At 38.3% G+C, this 15,576-nt stretch overlaps 1 protein-coding gene across 2 annotated transcripts in view; it reads left to right on the forward strand.

Annotated features, from left to right (window-relative positions):
- Positions 1 to 15,576, forward strand: part of MAP3K5 (mitogen-activated protein kinase kinase kinase 5) — a 224,254-nt gene that overhangs the window by 120,748 nt on the left and 87,930 nt on the right. For both annotated transcript variants that reach the window (XM_032651201.1, XM_032651202.1), the window contains exons 9-10: positions 2,809 to 2,968; positions 5,421 to 5,574. In XM_032651201.1, the coding sequence (XP_032507092.1) occupies positions 2,809 to 2,968; positions 5,421 to 5,574 (314 nt within the window). The remainder of the gene's footprint in view (positions 1 to 2,808; positions 2,969 to 5,420; positions 5,575 to 15,576) is intronic.

The following is a 15,576-nucleotide window of genomic DNA, read 5'->3' on the forward strand; positions in this document are numbered from 1 at the left end:
AACTAAAACAAAACGCGTCACCAACCACAAAACAACTCACTTGCCATCTATGGAAGTGACCAAATTCTTAGAAAATTGAAAATTATAAGGAAAAAAGCTCAGTACTTTCCCTTCCTTTTAAAGGGATACTATAGTTCATCCAGTTGAGGAGGTAAAGCTCTTCTTAAGACATGCTACATACTAACTGTATATTCTTCAGGAGAATGTATTCTTCAAAAGAATGCTAGCTAATAAAGTAGAAGGAATGATAAAGTTGATAATGCTAGTGATATTAAAATAATGGTTCTGACAAGGATCATCAATTAGAACTAAAACCATTAAGATGCTTATTTTTTTAAATTTTCATTTGCCATATTTACATGATACCAAAGCTCACCCACAGATTGCTTGTTAATAACAAAGGAACAAACGTTCCCATACAATTCATTGTATATATTCCCTCGAGGGATCCAGCTGTCAGTGATCCAACCAGCATCCCTAATGGTGGGATGGCTGGACGTGTGCCACCTGATATGGTGAATGTGAAATAAGTGGTTTAAAAAGACAGTGTTTCCTTTTTCCTCCATCATATTGGCAAAGATGAAAGGACATGATAGTGTCCGTAATATCAGCACTTAAAATGGGCATATCTTCTGTCCCTAACAAGTCCAGGTTTAGGACTTTATTACAAAGAAGTAATTGAACAAGCGCACAAAGCGACGTGTATAAGAATGTTTATAGTAATAAAAAGCAGCCACCATCTGCATTTAGGGAAATTAAAATGACCCATCCATATAGTAAAATACTATTTGCCATTAAAAAAAAAAATTTTTGTCTGAATGCTGAATGGCTTAGGGTAACAATCATGTGACAAATTTATGCCAAGGCTAACGTTAATATCACCCTCATAGAATGAACTTCTGGGAAGCATGAATAAACCTGAAATTTTATTTTAAAACTAATATTGTAATTTCACTATTAAACACTTTCATAGTCCCTATTTAAATGTTTAAATGGTTTGGCGCTAGATCAGTTCTGCATTCATTGTTCCCAAGTATGACACAAAAAAGAGAATTCATTTTCAACTGAGGTTGATAGAGACACATTTTTAGTGTCTGATTTCCCCCCTGCACTTTCTTCTTCCATTTGTATTTGTTGTATTTTTTATGTCCAGATAGGAGATCATGGATGTTGTTGCATACACACGTGTAATTTTTCTCATTTCATGAAATTTTAAGGTGGCAAAGCCGTTCTTTTTAATTTATCATCTCAAAATGTGAAGAATTCCCAGATGGACTTCTTCCTAGAAGTTTCTTGGCTTAAGTGGAATTATATGATAAAAAGCAGCATAAAGTTTGTGGGGTTTTCTTTGTTTTGTTTTTTTGCGGTATGCGGGCCTTTCACTGTTGTGGCCTCTCCCGTTGCGGAGCACAGGCTCCGGACGCGCAGGCTCAGTGGCCATGGCTCACAGGCCCAGCCACTCCATGGCATGTGGGATCTTCCCAGACTGGGGCACGATCCCGTGTCCCCTGCATCGGCAGGCGGACTGTCAACCACTGCGCCACCAGGGAAGCCCAGCATAAAGGTTTTTAAAGGCTGTTTTGTTTTGTTAAAGTATAATTTTCAAAAAAGATAAATTTATGACTCTCAGAAAATATAAAATATTATTCTATTTAATTCAGTTAACATGGAAACAGTAAGAGGCTATGTCCCGTTTAAAGTTTATTTAAGAAGCTAGGGTATTCATAATTGAAGAAAGAAATGTTAGAATCAGATATCCGAGTTTGATTGTTTTAAAAAGCTTGTTTATGTCCAACAGGTTATAAATCTTAGGGATTCACTGTTTAAGTAGGCAGAAATTATTTACATCTCTCCTGAACAAAAACATATTATACAAGTTAACAGGTAAACTTCTCTAAGATCGTTAATAAATAGTGAGATGAACTTAGCTACACTTTCCCCGGACAGTCCTAGAGTGGCCTTATGCCTGCATATGATATTGAAATGACATGTTCCACATTTTTACCTTACTCCCAAATCTCAGATAACCTTCCTGACATTTAGTAACTTTCCTGTCATATGTTATGGATGTTAGTGGCAATTCTACAGAGATATATATTTTTTTAAGCAAACAAATCCTTCCAAATGCAAAAATAATACAAGGTAGAGTAGAGATAAAAAGTTAGAATGAAATGCAAAGAACCCAGAAGTAACAAAACAATGTTAAAAAAGAACAAAGTTGGAGGATTTACATGACCTGATTTCAAGTCTTGTTACAAAGCCACAGTATTCAAGACAGTGTTATTTGTCAGTTTCCTTATTTCTTTAACTTTGTAAGTGTATAAGTGTTTTTGCATAATTATTATAGCATTTTACTCTTGTAAACTATATATGCTGTATACATTTATACTTCACCTGATGGATAGAATTTCTGTGTATTTCCCTTTCAAGTAATTAAAGAATCCATGATATAGTAAGGGAAAGAAGGTTACACAGCAAGAGGTTGAGTGTTATCACCTTTTCATTTATGCATATATGCATATATAAAAATTCTAGAATGATGTACATCAGTGTGACACTGACAGTTATTTTGTGGTTTTCAAATTGAGGGAAATTTTCACTTGCTTCTGTGTACCTTTCTGATTAGTCTGCTTTTTTTTTTTTTTTTTTTTTTTTACAGTGAACTTAAGCCCTTTTTAGAATCAGAAACTCAACAAAACTATTTTAATCTGAAAGGAGGAATGAAAGCTTAGTTTTGCTTTTTAATAAAACGTCAGCTCTGCCTGCCTGCCATGTGTTGTAAAGTTATTCTTCCTTTTTATCTTCTAGGGGTGAAGCTCAGTAGCCTTCTTGGTAAAAAGGGAAACTTGGAAAAGCTCCAGAGCTACTGGGAAGTTGGATTTTTCCTGGGAGCAAGTGTCCTGGCCAATGACCACTTGAGAGTCATTCAAGCATCTGAAAAGCTTTTTAAACTGAAGACACCTGCATGGTAATAGTAAATTGTTAGGTGTTCGTACAGTTATTTTTGATAAAAGCTCCTATCACTTGTTTCTAAATTGTTAAATCTGTTGAACTGACAATTAGGGGATTTTATTTGCTTAGAGAATAAAATGCAGAATCTAGAGGAAAAAGTGATTGATGCTCGTAAATAAAATGTGTTATATGTAGGTTCTGATGGCTTTGGACACAGGTATGTCCACCAGCCACCAAGCTTAGCTTTTCCATCACACTGACCAACCTGCTAGCCTAGGTTGGGCAGTGTCACCCACTTGAATCATGCAAAGGCCTCGAATTTTACACCTGCAACTCTAATCAGCAGATTCACAAGCTTCCATCTCAGCCTTCCCAGCCCCTGCTGCAAACACGTGCCCTTTGTTTCCTTCGTGATCTAATCTCACTTTTGGAATTCTCATTCTTGATTTTCACTTCTTTTTACTCAGGGTTTACTGACACATTTAGATGTTTCCTATATCATGTGTGTTTTTCTAATTTCAAATTTTTCTTGGGATGTACCCAGGTCTCATCACTATGGATGTGGTAACTGGAGAGATGAAAACAAAATTCCATCTGCATTTAGGACTGTTTTTTTTTTTTTTTTTTTTTTTTTTGCGGTACACGGGCCTCTCACTGTTGTGGCCTCTCCCGTTGCGGAGCACAGGCTCCGGACGCGCAGGCTCAGCGGCCATGGCTCACGGGCCCAGCCGCTCCACAGCATGTGGGATCCTCCCAGACCGGGGCACGAACCCGTGTCCCCTGCATCGGCAGGCGGACTCTCAACCACTGCGCCCCCAGGGAAGCCCAGGACTGTTTTTGAATGCTGATTTTATCGTGCATCACATGTAATGATTGACCATTAGCTGTAAAGACTTTTAAAGGTTAACTGTGATATCAAGAAAAGCTCAGAGCACTCAGAGCTCAGGCCACTGACTTCTTTTCATCAGAGGGACCATTTGAGGAAATTCCCACCATGGTAGACCTTCATGGCTTCTTAAAGCATTTCCTCACATTCAGATCTCCTTTATTAGCAAATCCTCCCCAGCATTGCTCTCATAGTGATCTTTCTAAAATGCATGTTTGACCCTTCCCCTCCACTGAAATCTTTAAATCAGCGTAGATTAATGGCTCCTCACAGCCTAAGGGATAAAGTCCACCTCCTTGGCGTGGCAAACAAGATTTTCCCTTAGTCATTAAACCTCAGCTCTTGTCACACCCCTAGGTTTATGCTGCTCTCTATTTACTCTGAACATGCCAGTTTCTGATGTCATGCCATTGTGTCTCAGCACACACTGAGCATCGTCTTCCAGCCCTCTTCTCCACCTGGGGAACACTCGCAAATCACATCAGCTCAGAAATCACATGCTGGCCTAAAACCCTTCCCCACACCCAGAGAGATGATGGTGGATGCTGTTACATACACTGTGATTCTTTCATCTCCGGAAATTTTCTTCTTTTGTGTTTCCGTCGTTCTTCAGTCATATCTCTATTGATACTGACTGTATAACTTTTGTTCGTCGTATCTCTGTGAGTTACAGCTCTGTGGGCATTTATTTCATGGTGCTATAATACCTGTTACATTTCTGTCTCCTCAACACCATGTGCAGCTTGAGGACAGGGCTGTACTGTCAGTAGCAATGTCGATGGCAGGCGTTCAGCAAATGGCATGAAGATAACTGAACCAATAAATGCACACGTTTACATGCAGTCAAGTTGGTTATTTCTTTATGTGACCATTCCGATGATGGCCGAAGAGGAGACTGAAGCATGGTTATAAAGAGCTTTGGTCTGAGGTGTCTTGGCCTCTGTTGACAAGAAAACAGACGTTATTTTATGCAATAGTAATAACAACCACAAAACAATGCTTTGTTTCCATTAGCTTGATGTTAACTTCCATGTCTGTAGTTTACAAAGTGCTTGCTTACCCATTATCTCATATAATTATCTTGCTCCTCATTTTTTCCTGACTTTTTCCTTTGAGGCACCATCTGTCTTAAGGTTTGAGGATATTTGTATAATATATATGAGCTGAGTTACTTTAGAGCAAAATAATATCCCTTATGATCGGTCTACTTAGAAAAGCTTTCTCAAGGGAGCATATTTTAAAACAAATGCATTAACCACTTTCTTGAATAGAATAGGCATTACTTTAAAAGTCATGTTTTAAGTAGGTGTATTGTTCAGTCCAAGTTACTTAAGCTGTCTAAACCTGTTTCCTCATCTTTACAATGGAGGTAAAATGGCCTACTTTACTGAATTTTTGTGAGATTTAAGTGAGATAACATGTGATAGTACATGACATATAACAAATAATAAAGTTTAGTGACTTGGCATGCATAATTATTAATGCCATATTTAAATTACATTTACAGAGTAAAACTGGGATAGATGGAACAGGTGGTTCTACATTTGCCTATTATGTGTCTTATATCTTTTGATTTTTTTAGGTACCTCAAGTCTATTGTAGAGACGATTTTGATATATAAGCATTTTGTGAAACTGACTTCAGAACAGCCCGTGGCCAAGCAGGAACTTGTGGACTTCTGGATGGATTTCCTGGTTGAGGCCACAAAGACAGATGTCACTGTAGTTAGGTTTCCAGTAAGTACTCTTCACGTAACTCTAAGGACATTTATGTTTTGTTTCCTTTATTTAAAGAACATCTTGCACTTGTGATTGTGACTATATTAATGTGCTGGTTTTCATGCCCTAAAATGAAGATGGTCATCTGGTTAATGTATTTATTTTCTACAAATTGGTTTGCTTTAGATTACTTTTTAAAATAACTTCTCACAATCAGAGAAATAAGATACATTTTCATGTTTTTTTTCCATGAAACTTGTTGGTTTCCTTTGATAAGTTGTAACGTGTGCTTTCCCAAGAAAAGATTATCTCTTAGCTCAGGAAGTCAAGATATCTCTTCAGACCAGATGAATGGCTGTTTTTCATTCGTACTACAGTTTTGTTGACATTGTCAGCATCAATATCATCAACATTATTGTGGTGAAAAGTGTCAGGCTCACCTGCATTGTTACTCCATCACTACCACTTACTACCCATGTGGGTCAGAGTTAGATGCAGTGTCCCCAGTCACTTTTTACAGTGCTTTAGAGGATGGGAAATGATGCCTTATAGGTTCTGGTCTGCATCTCATTTTGGCTAGTCTCTATCAAATTTACATATTTAAATGTATCTCTCACACACACACACACACACACACACACACACACACACTTTAAAAATATGTTGTCCATCTCAGCTGGTGCCATCCCCATACTGGTAGGTCTTGGAATACCATCCAAAGCAATATAGCTTTAGTATCCAGTTCAAGAATTACTGGTAACTGACTGTGTACACAGATCTCTTCCCATGTCAAAGTGATGCCATAAATCTCTCTGTTTTGAGCTCTCTTTGTCTCAGTCTTTCATACTCAGAGGTGGTGACAACTCTCAATTATTTTTTCAATTCTTTTTATAAAACCTTGTTTTCTAGTTCTCTTTGGTAGGATCAAATGTTTCATTTAATTAAATCCATCACTGGCATTAACTCTCTTCCTTTACTCTTGCTTCCAGATGAAGCCGTAAGCTCAGCAGGATCTTTAGTTGAAAAGCCTTTCAAACTAAAACACTTCACTCTATTTTCTAGCCTAGATAATGTGTAGTCTAGGAAAATACTTATCTCAGAGTGAGCTGGCAGCTTGCCTTTAGCTGGTGCTCTGATGGTAGTAAACATGGTAGTGAAAGAAGACAGCACAGAACTGAAGTATTTAATCAACTGTTGCTGGACTAAGAAAGTTGGCTATGAGAGGAAACCACTCATATTAGCTATTCTGAGCTAATTTAAATTACTTTAACATGAATTAGTCTGTCATAAGGTGAATATAAAAAAAATAAAACCAGAAAATAATAAGAGAGAAGCTAGGAGAATATAGGTATATACTCCAGGAAAGAGAGGCTTTCTTAAGCCAGAAAGGGACCTATAAGCCCCAAAGGCTTATAGGCAAACATTGACCAATTTGGTTTCATTAAAAATTCAAGTTTTTGTTCACCTTAAAAAAAAATCCACCATAAACATGGCAAATGCTAGATAGGGAGAGAATACTTAATACTAGTGCTGCAAAAGGATCAATTTGTCGAATATGCAAAAAAACAAAACAAACAAAAACAACTCCTACAGACTGATAAGCAAGAGAAACAGAAAAATGGTCAAATCCTATGAAAAGGTAAGTAACCTCACTAGGTAGCCAAAAAATGCAAATTAACACAAGACACCATTGTACCTCTGCCATTTTGCATGTGTGCAAATATATGTGTAGGATAAATTCCCAGAAGTGGAATAGATTCATATTGCATGTTGCCTTCTGTAGGGATGATATCAATTGACATTCCCACTGGCAATACATGAAGCTACCTGCTTTCACAAAGTCTCTCCAAACAAGTGTATTTATCAGATTTGTACTTTTGCTAAATGTGTAGATGAAAAATGGTATATTGGGGTCGTTTGAGTTAGTATTTCTCTTATTATGCGTGAGTTTGTACACATAATTAAGTTCATATGTTTAAAAGACCACTCAGTGATTTTAAAAAAAGAGAAGAATTTGTTGCCAACATTTAAAAATGAAGAGAGTTGAACCTTCTGTGCTGGCTGTGAGGGAGTAAATGGTCTTGATACTGCTATAAATCGCTGTAAATCTGAGATAATCTCTTCTTGGGAAAGCACATTTTACAACTTATCAAAGGAAACCACCAAAATATATAAAACAACTGTTTGCAGGCATTAAACAGCAATCATGTGAGGGCTGCCATCCTTGAGAGGGGAGGTACTAGAGCTGAGTCCCATCTTCACCTCTTCTTTTTTCACTAAGGTCATTTTTCTGGCTGCAGCCCAAGGAGGTGGCTTCTCCCTGGGCAGCACCGGCAGGGATCAGTGTTCAGGATCCTAAGACAGCTGGAATATGAGGGACAGGGTGTTAGAGAAGGGGGAGCCTTGACAAGTGAGCCCCAGGATTCTGCCTGCGTATTTCCCTTGAGCCCTAGGGCACCTCCTCGACGGTGTGAACGAGGAGTAAGCATGTCCTGAATAAACACAAATTCCAGTCCCAATATTTGATTAAAATTGGGTTTTGGATGAAACCTACATGGCTTAAATAAACTTTATCAAGGTAAGTTCCCTTGCTGATTAGGAGATCAGGACCAGAAGTGGCAGAGAGCATCTTTTGGAAGGCTGACAAGTCTGCAGGTATTCCAGAGAATAAATAATGCAGGGATAAGATGTTGGACTTTGAGCCCAGACTGTGGTCCACAAAGCATCTAGTTGAGAGTATAGAGCCCATGCTTTACAGGTAAAGGCAAAACTAAAACAAAGCTGCAATAAAAGTATGCCTTGATAAGATCAAGATCATACACTGATAATTTAACTGTTACGTAGGTGAAAAAAAACACAAAAACTTTGGAAAGATATTATCCTGAGCCTCTGCAATGTGTCATTCAGATGTATTAAAGATTACTAGACATTCTAAGGAGCAGGAAAAAGTGACATAAGAGCTAAAATCAGCCAATAGAGGTATTCGCCAAGGTGATACTCATGTTGTAGTTCCCAGGTAAGGATGTCACATAAGTATAATACAGTTTTAAGGAAAATAAAGGAAAAGATGGACAAAATGGATGGAAAGGTGGAGTATTTCAGTTGAAAAATAAAGTTTATAAAGCGTCAAATGAAAAATAAGGAGAATTCACATAAAAATCCAAATCCTTAACTACTCTTGAAAAATTAAAGGGATGGGGGATTCGTAACTGCATTCTCCAAAAGCAGCAATCTCCTGAGCCAACTGGATGCTACCATTTAAGAGGTCAATTACAGTCCCATTCATCCTGCTTCACTCACTCACCTTTTCCACTCACTCCCTGAAATCACTGGAATTTGCTGCCCATGCTCTACTGCATAGAGAAAGGCAAGCTTCTAGTGCCTGTGGTTCTGCGTCAGTCACTATAACTCTTCGTGTCCTTAGAGTAGCAGCTTCTGTAGCTCACACTTGTGAAGGCTGCGATAGGTCTTGATTGGGGTGATTTACCTTATCCTTCTTTGGAAGTGGGTTTGACCAGGTTACTTATATTAGAAAATATTTCGGGGAGATTGGGTCAAGATGGCAGAATTGAAGGACGTGCGAGCACTCCCTCTTGCAAAAGCACCAGAATCACAATTAACTGCTGAACAGTCATCAACAGGAAGACACTGGAACTCACCAGAAAAGATACCCCACATCCAAAGACAAAGGAGAAGCCACAATGAGACTGTACGAGGGGCGCAATCACAGTAAAATCAAATCCCATAACTGCTGGGTAGGTGACTCAAAAACCGGAGAACAGTTATACCACAGAAGCCCACCCACTGGAGTGAAGGTTCTGAGCCCCACGTCAGGCTTCCCAACCTGGGGGTCCAGCAAAAGGAGGAGGAGTTCCCAGATTCCTTTGAAGAACCAGTTAATTTAGGGATCTGAGTGTATGTATCATATTGAGAACTCCATAATGAACCACGTAACAAATAATGCTACTGGTGTGAATATTATTGAGAAGTAATCTATTTTGCAGCTAAGTGTTAATTTAAGGGTTTGAAGGGTGATCCAATGTCAGTTTGAAATAACTATTTCTTTGCCTATATGGACAAATATTATTGTTGGAACTAGTCTGGTAATGAAAGCATATGAGACAGACTTCAGACTTTGAAGCCTAGCGGGATTTGATTGCAGGACTTCGACAGGACTGGGGGAAACAGAGACTCCACTCTTGGAGGGCACACAAAGTAGTGTGCGCATCAGGACCCAGGGGGAAGGAGCAGTGACCCCATAGGAGACTGAACCAGACCTACCTGCTAGTGTTGGAGGGTCTCCTGCAGAGGTGGGGGGTGGCTTTGTCTCACCATGAGGGCAAGGACACTGGCAGAAGAAGTTCCCGGAAGTGCTCCTTGGCAGGAGCCCTCCTCAGGGCTGCCATGAGCCCCACCAAAGAGCCTGTAGCCTCCAGTGCTGGGTTCCTCAGGCAAAACAATCAACAGGGAGGGAACTCAGCCCCACAAATGCTAAAGAAACTTCTCTAAGTGGGAAACACAAGACAAGAAGAGGACTTACAAAAACAAATGCAGAAACAATTAAGAAAATGGTGACAGCAACATACATATGGATAATTACCTTAAATGTGAATGGATTAAATGCTCCAACCAAAGGACACAGGCTCGCTGAATGGATACAAAAACAAGACCCATATATATGCTGTCTACAAGGGACCCACTTCATACCTAGGAACACATATAGTCTGAAAGTGAGGGGATGGAAAAAGATATTCCATGCAAATGGAAATCAAAAGAAAGCTGGAGTAGCAATACTCATATCAGATAAAAGAGACTTTAAAATAAAGAATGTTGCAAGAGACAAAGAAGGACACTACATAATGATCAAGGGATCAATCCAAGAAGAAGATACAACAATTATAAATATATATGCACCCAACATAGGAGCACTTCAGTACGTAAGGCAAATGCTAACACCTATAAAAGAGGAAATTGACAGTAAAACGGTGGTAGTGGGGGACTTTAACACCTCACTTACACCAATGGACAGATCATCCAGACAGAAAATTAATAAGGAAACACAAGCTTAAAATGACACAATAGACCAAATAGATTTAATTGATATTTATGGGACATTCCATCCGAAAACAGCAGATTACACTTTCTTCTCAAGTGCACATGGAACATTCTCTAGGATAGATCACACCTTGGGTCACAAATCAAGCCTTGGTAAATTTAAGAAAATGGAAATCATATCAAGCATCTTTTCTGACCAAAACGCTATGAGATTAGAAATGAATAACAGGGAAAAAAACATAAAAAACACAAACACATGGAGGCTAAACAATACGTTACTAAATAACCAAGAGGTCACTGAAGAAATCAAGGAGGAAATCAAAAAATACCTAGAGACAAATGACAACGAAAACATGACGATCCAAAACCTATGAGATGCAGCAAAAGCAGTTCTAAGAGGGAAGTTTATAGTAATACAATCCTACCTCAAGAAACAAGAAAAATCTCAAATAAACAATCTAACCTTACACCTAAAGGAACTAGAGAAAGAAGAACAAACAAAACTCCAAGTTAGTAGATGGAAAGAAATCATAAAGATCAGAGCAGAAATAAATGAAACAGAAACAAAAAAAAAAACAATACCAAAGATCAATAAAACTAAAAGCTGGCTCACTGAGAAGCAAAATTGATAAACCTTTAGCCAGACTCATCAAGAAAAAGAGGGAGAGGACTCAATCAATAAAACTAGAAATGAAAAAGGAGAAGTTACAACAGACACCGCAGAAATACAGAGCATCCTAAGAGACTACTACAAGCAACTCTATGCCAATAAAATGGACAACCTGGAAGAAATGGACAAATTCTTAGAAAGGTTTAACCTTTCAAGACTGAACCAGGAAGAAATAGAAAATATGAACAGACCGATCACAAGTAATGAAATTGAAACTCTGATCAAAAATTTTCCAACAAACAAAAGTCCAGAACCAGATGGCTTCACAGCTAAATTCTATCAAACATTCAGAGAAGAATTAACACCCATTCTTCTCAAACTCCAAAAAATTGCAGAGGAAGGAACACTCCCATACTCATTCTACAAGGCCACCATCATCCTGATACCAAAACCAGACAAGGATGCTACAAGAAAAGAAGATTACAGACCAATATTGCTGAGTAATATAGATACAAAAATACTCAACAAAATACTAGCAAACAGAATCCAACAACACATTAAAAGGATCATACACCATGATCAAGTGGGGTTTATTCCAGGAATGCAAGGATTCTTCAATATACGCAAATCTATCAATGTGATAAACCATATTAACAAATTGAAGGAGAAAAACCATATGATCATCTCAATAGATGCAGAGAAAGCTTTCGACAAAATTCAACACCCATTTATGATAAAAACCCTGCAGAAAGTAGGCATAGAGGGAACTTTCCTCAACATAATAAAGACCATATATGACAAGCCCACAGCAAACATCATCCTCAATGGTGAAAAACTGAAAGCATTTCCACTAAGATCAGGAACAAGACAAGGTTGCCCACTCTCACCACTCTTATTCAACATAGTTTTGGAAGTTTTAGCCACAGCAATCAGAGAAGAAAAGGAAATAAAAGGAATCGAAATCGGAAAAGAAGAAGTAAAGCTGTCACTGTTTGCAGATGACATGATACTATACATAGAGAATCCTAAAGATGCCACCAGAAAACTACTAGAGCTAATCAATGAATTTGGTAAAGTTGCAGGATACAAAATTAATGCACAGAAATCTCTGGCATTCCTATATACTAATGATGAAAAATCTGAAAGTGAAATCAAGAAAACACTCCCATTTACCATTGCAACAAAAAGAATAAAATATCTAGGAATAAACCTACCTAAGGAGACAAAAGACCTGTATGCAGAAAATTATAAGACACTGATGAAAGAAATTAAAGATGATACAAATAGATGGAGAGATATACCATGTTCTTGGATTGGAAGAATCAACATTGTGAAAATGACTCTACTACCCAAAGCAATCTATAGATTCAATGCAATCCCTATCAAACTACCACTGGCATTTTTCACAGAACTAGAACAAAAAAGTTTGCAATTTATATGGAAACACAAAAGACCCCGAATAGCCAAAGCACTCTTGAGAACGAAAAAAGGAGCTGGAGGAATCAGGCTCCCTGACTTCAGACTATACTACAAAGCTACAGTAATCAAGACAGTATGGTACTGGCACAAAAACAGAAAGAGAGATCAATGGAACAGGATAGAAAGCCCAGAGATAAACCCACGCACATATGGACACCTTATCTTTGATAAAGGTGGCGGGAATGTACAGTGGAGAAAGGACAGCCTCTTCAATAAGTGGTGCTGGGAAAACTGGACAGGTACATGTAAAAGTATGAGATTAGATCACTCCCTAACACCATACACAAAAATAAGCTCAAAATGGATTAAAGACCTAAATGTAAGGCCAGAAACTATCAAACTCTTAGAGGAAAACTTAGGCAGAACACTCTATGACATAAATCACAGCAAGATCCTTTCTGACCCACCTCCTAGAGTAATGGAAATAAAAACAAAAATAAACAAATGGGACCTAATGAAACTTCAGAGCTTTTGCACAGCAAAGGAAACCATAAACAAGACCAAAAGACAACCCTCAGAATGGGAGAAAATATTTGCAAATGAAGCAACTGACAAAGGATTAATCTCCAAAATTTACAAGCAGCTCATGCAGCTCAATAACAAAAAAACAAACAACCCAATCCAAAAATGGGCAGAAGACCTAAATAGACATTTCTCCAAAGAAGATACACAGACTGCCAACAAACACATGAAAGAATGCTCAACATCATTAATCATTAGAGAAATGCAAATCAAAACTAAAATGAGATATCATCTCACACCAGTCAGAATGGCCATTATCAAAAAATCTACAAACAATAAATGCTGGAGAGGGTGTGGAGAAGAGGGAACACTCTTGCACTGCTGGTGGGAATGTGAATTGGTTCAGCCACTATGGAGAACAGTATGGAAGTTCCTTAAAAACCTACAAATAGAACTACCATATGACCCAGCAATCCCACTACTGGGCATATACCCTGAGAAAATCAAAATTCAAAAAGAGTCATGTACCAAAATGTTCATTGCAGCTCTATTTACAATAGCCCAGAGATGGAAACAACCTAAGTGCCCATCATTGGATGAATGGATAAAGAAGATGTGGCACATATATACAATGGAATATTACTCAGCCATAAAAAGAAATGAAATTGAGCTATTTGTAATGAGGTGGATAGACCTAGAGTCTGTCATACAGAGTGAAGTAAGTCAGAAAGAAAAAGACAAATACCATATGCTAACACATATTTATGGAATTTAAGAAAAAAAAATGTCATGAAGAACCTAGGGGTAAGACAGGAATAAGGATGCAGACCTACTGGAGAACGGACTTGAGGATATGGAGGGGGGAAGGGTGAGCTGTGACAGGGTAAGAGAGAGTCATGGACATATACACACTAACAAACGTAGTAAGGTAGATAGCTAGTCGGAAGAAGCCGCATGGCACAGGGATATTGGCTCGGTGCTTTGTGACAGCCTGGAGGGGTGGGATAGGGAGGGTGGGAGAGAGGGAGACACAAGAGGGAAGACGTATGGGAACATATGTATATGTATAACTGATTCACTTTGTTATAAAGCAGAAACTAACACACCATTGTAAAGCAATTATACCCCAATAAAGATGTTAAAAAAAAAATAGTATCATATACAATGACCAAGTGGGATTTAACCCAAGGATGCAAGAATTCTTCAATATACACAAATCAATCAATGTGATATAGCATATTAACAAACTGAAGAATAAAAACCATATGATCATCTCAATGGATGCAGAAAAAACTTTTGAAAAAATTCAACACCGTTTTTTTTAAAATAAATTTATTTATTTATGGCTGCGTTGGATCTTTGCAGCTCTGCGCAGGCTTTCTCTAGTTGCGGTGAACGGGGTCTACTCTGTTGCGGTGCACAAGCTTCTCATTGCAGTGGCTTCTCTTGTTGCGGAGCACATGCTCTAGGCACGCGGGCTTCAGTAGTTGTGGCTCACAGACTCTAGAGCGCAGGCTCAGTAGTTATGACACACAGGCTTAGTTGCTCCGCGGCATGTGGGATCTTCCCAGACCAGGGCTCAAACCCGAGTCCCCCTGCTTTGGCAGGCGGATTCTTAACCACTGCACCACCAAGGAAGTCCCAACACCCATTTTTTGATAAAAACTATCAAGAAAGTGGGCATAGAGGGAACCTACCTCAACATAATAAAAGCCATATATGACAAATCCACAGCAAACATCATTCTCAATGGTGAAAAACTGAAAGCATTTCTTCTAAGATCAGGAACAAGGCAAGGATGTCCACTCTCGCCACTATTATTCAACATAGTTTTGGAAGTCCTAGCTACGGCAATCAGAGAAGAAGAAGAAATAAAAGGAATACAGATTGGAAAAGAAAAAGTAAAACTGTCACTGTTTGCAGATGACATGATAGTATACATAGAGAATCCTAAAGATGCCACCAGAAAACTACTAGAGCTAATCAATGAATTTGGTAAAGTTGCAGGATACAAAATTAATGCACAGAAATCTCTTGCATTCCTATACACTAATGATGAAAAATCTGAAAGAGAAATTAAAGAAACACTCCCATGTACCATTGCAACACAAAGGATAAAAAATACCTTGGAATAAACCTACCTAGGGAGACAAAAGACCTGTATGCAGAAAACTGTAAACACTGATGAAAGAAATTAAAGATGATACCAACAGATGGAGAGATATACCATGTTCTTGGATTGGAACAATCAATATTGTGAAAATGACTATACTACCCAAAGCAATCTACAGATTCAGTGCAATCCCTATCAAATTACCAATGGCATTTTTTACAGAACTAGAACAAAAAATCTTAAAATTTGTATGGAGACACAAAAGGCCCCAAATAGCCAAACCAGTCTTGAGGGAAAAAAA

This window comes from Phocoena sinus, chromosome 12, assembly GCF_008692025.1.
Source record: "Phocoena sinus isolate mPhoSin1 chromosome 12, mPhoSin1.pri, whole genome shotgun sequence".
Classification (NCBI taxonomy): Eukaryota; Metazoa; Chordata; class Mammalia; order Artiodactyla; family Phocoenidae; genus Phocoena; species Phocoena sinus.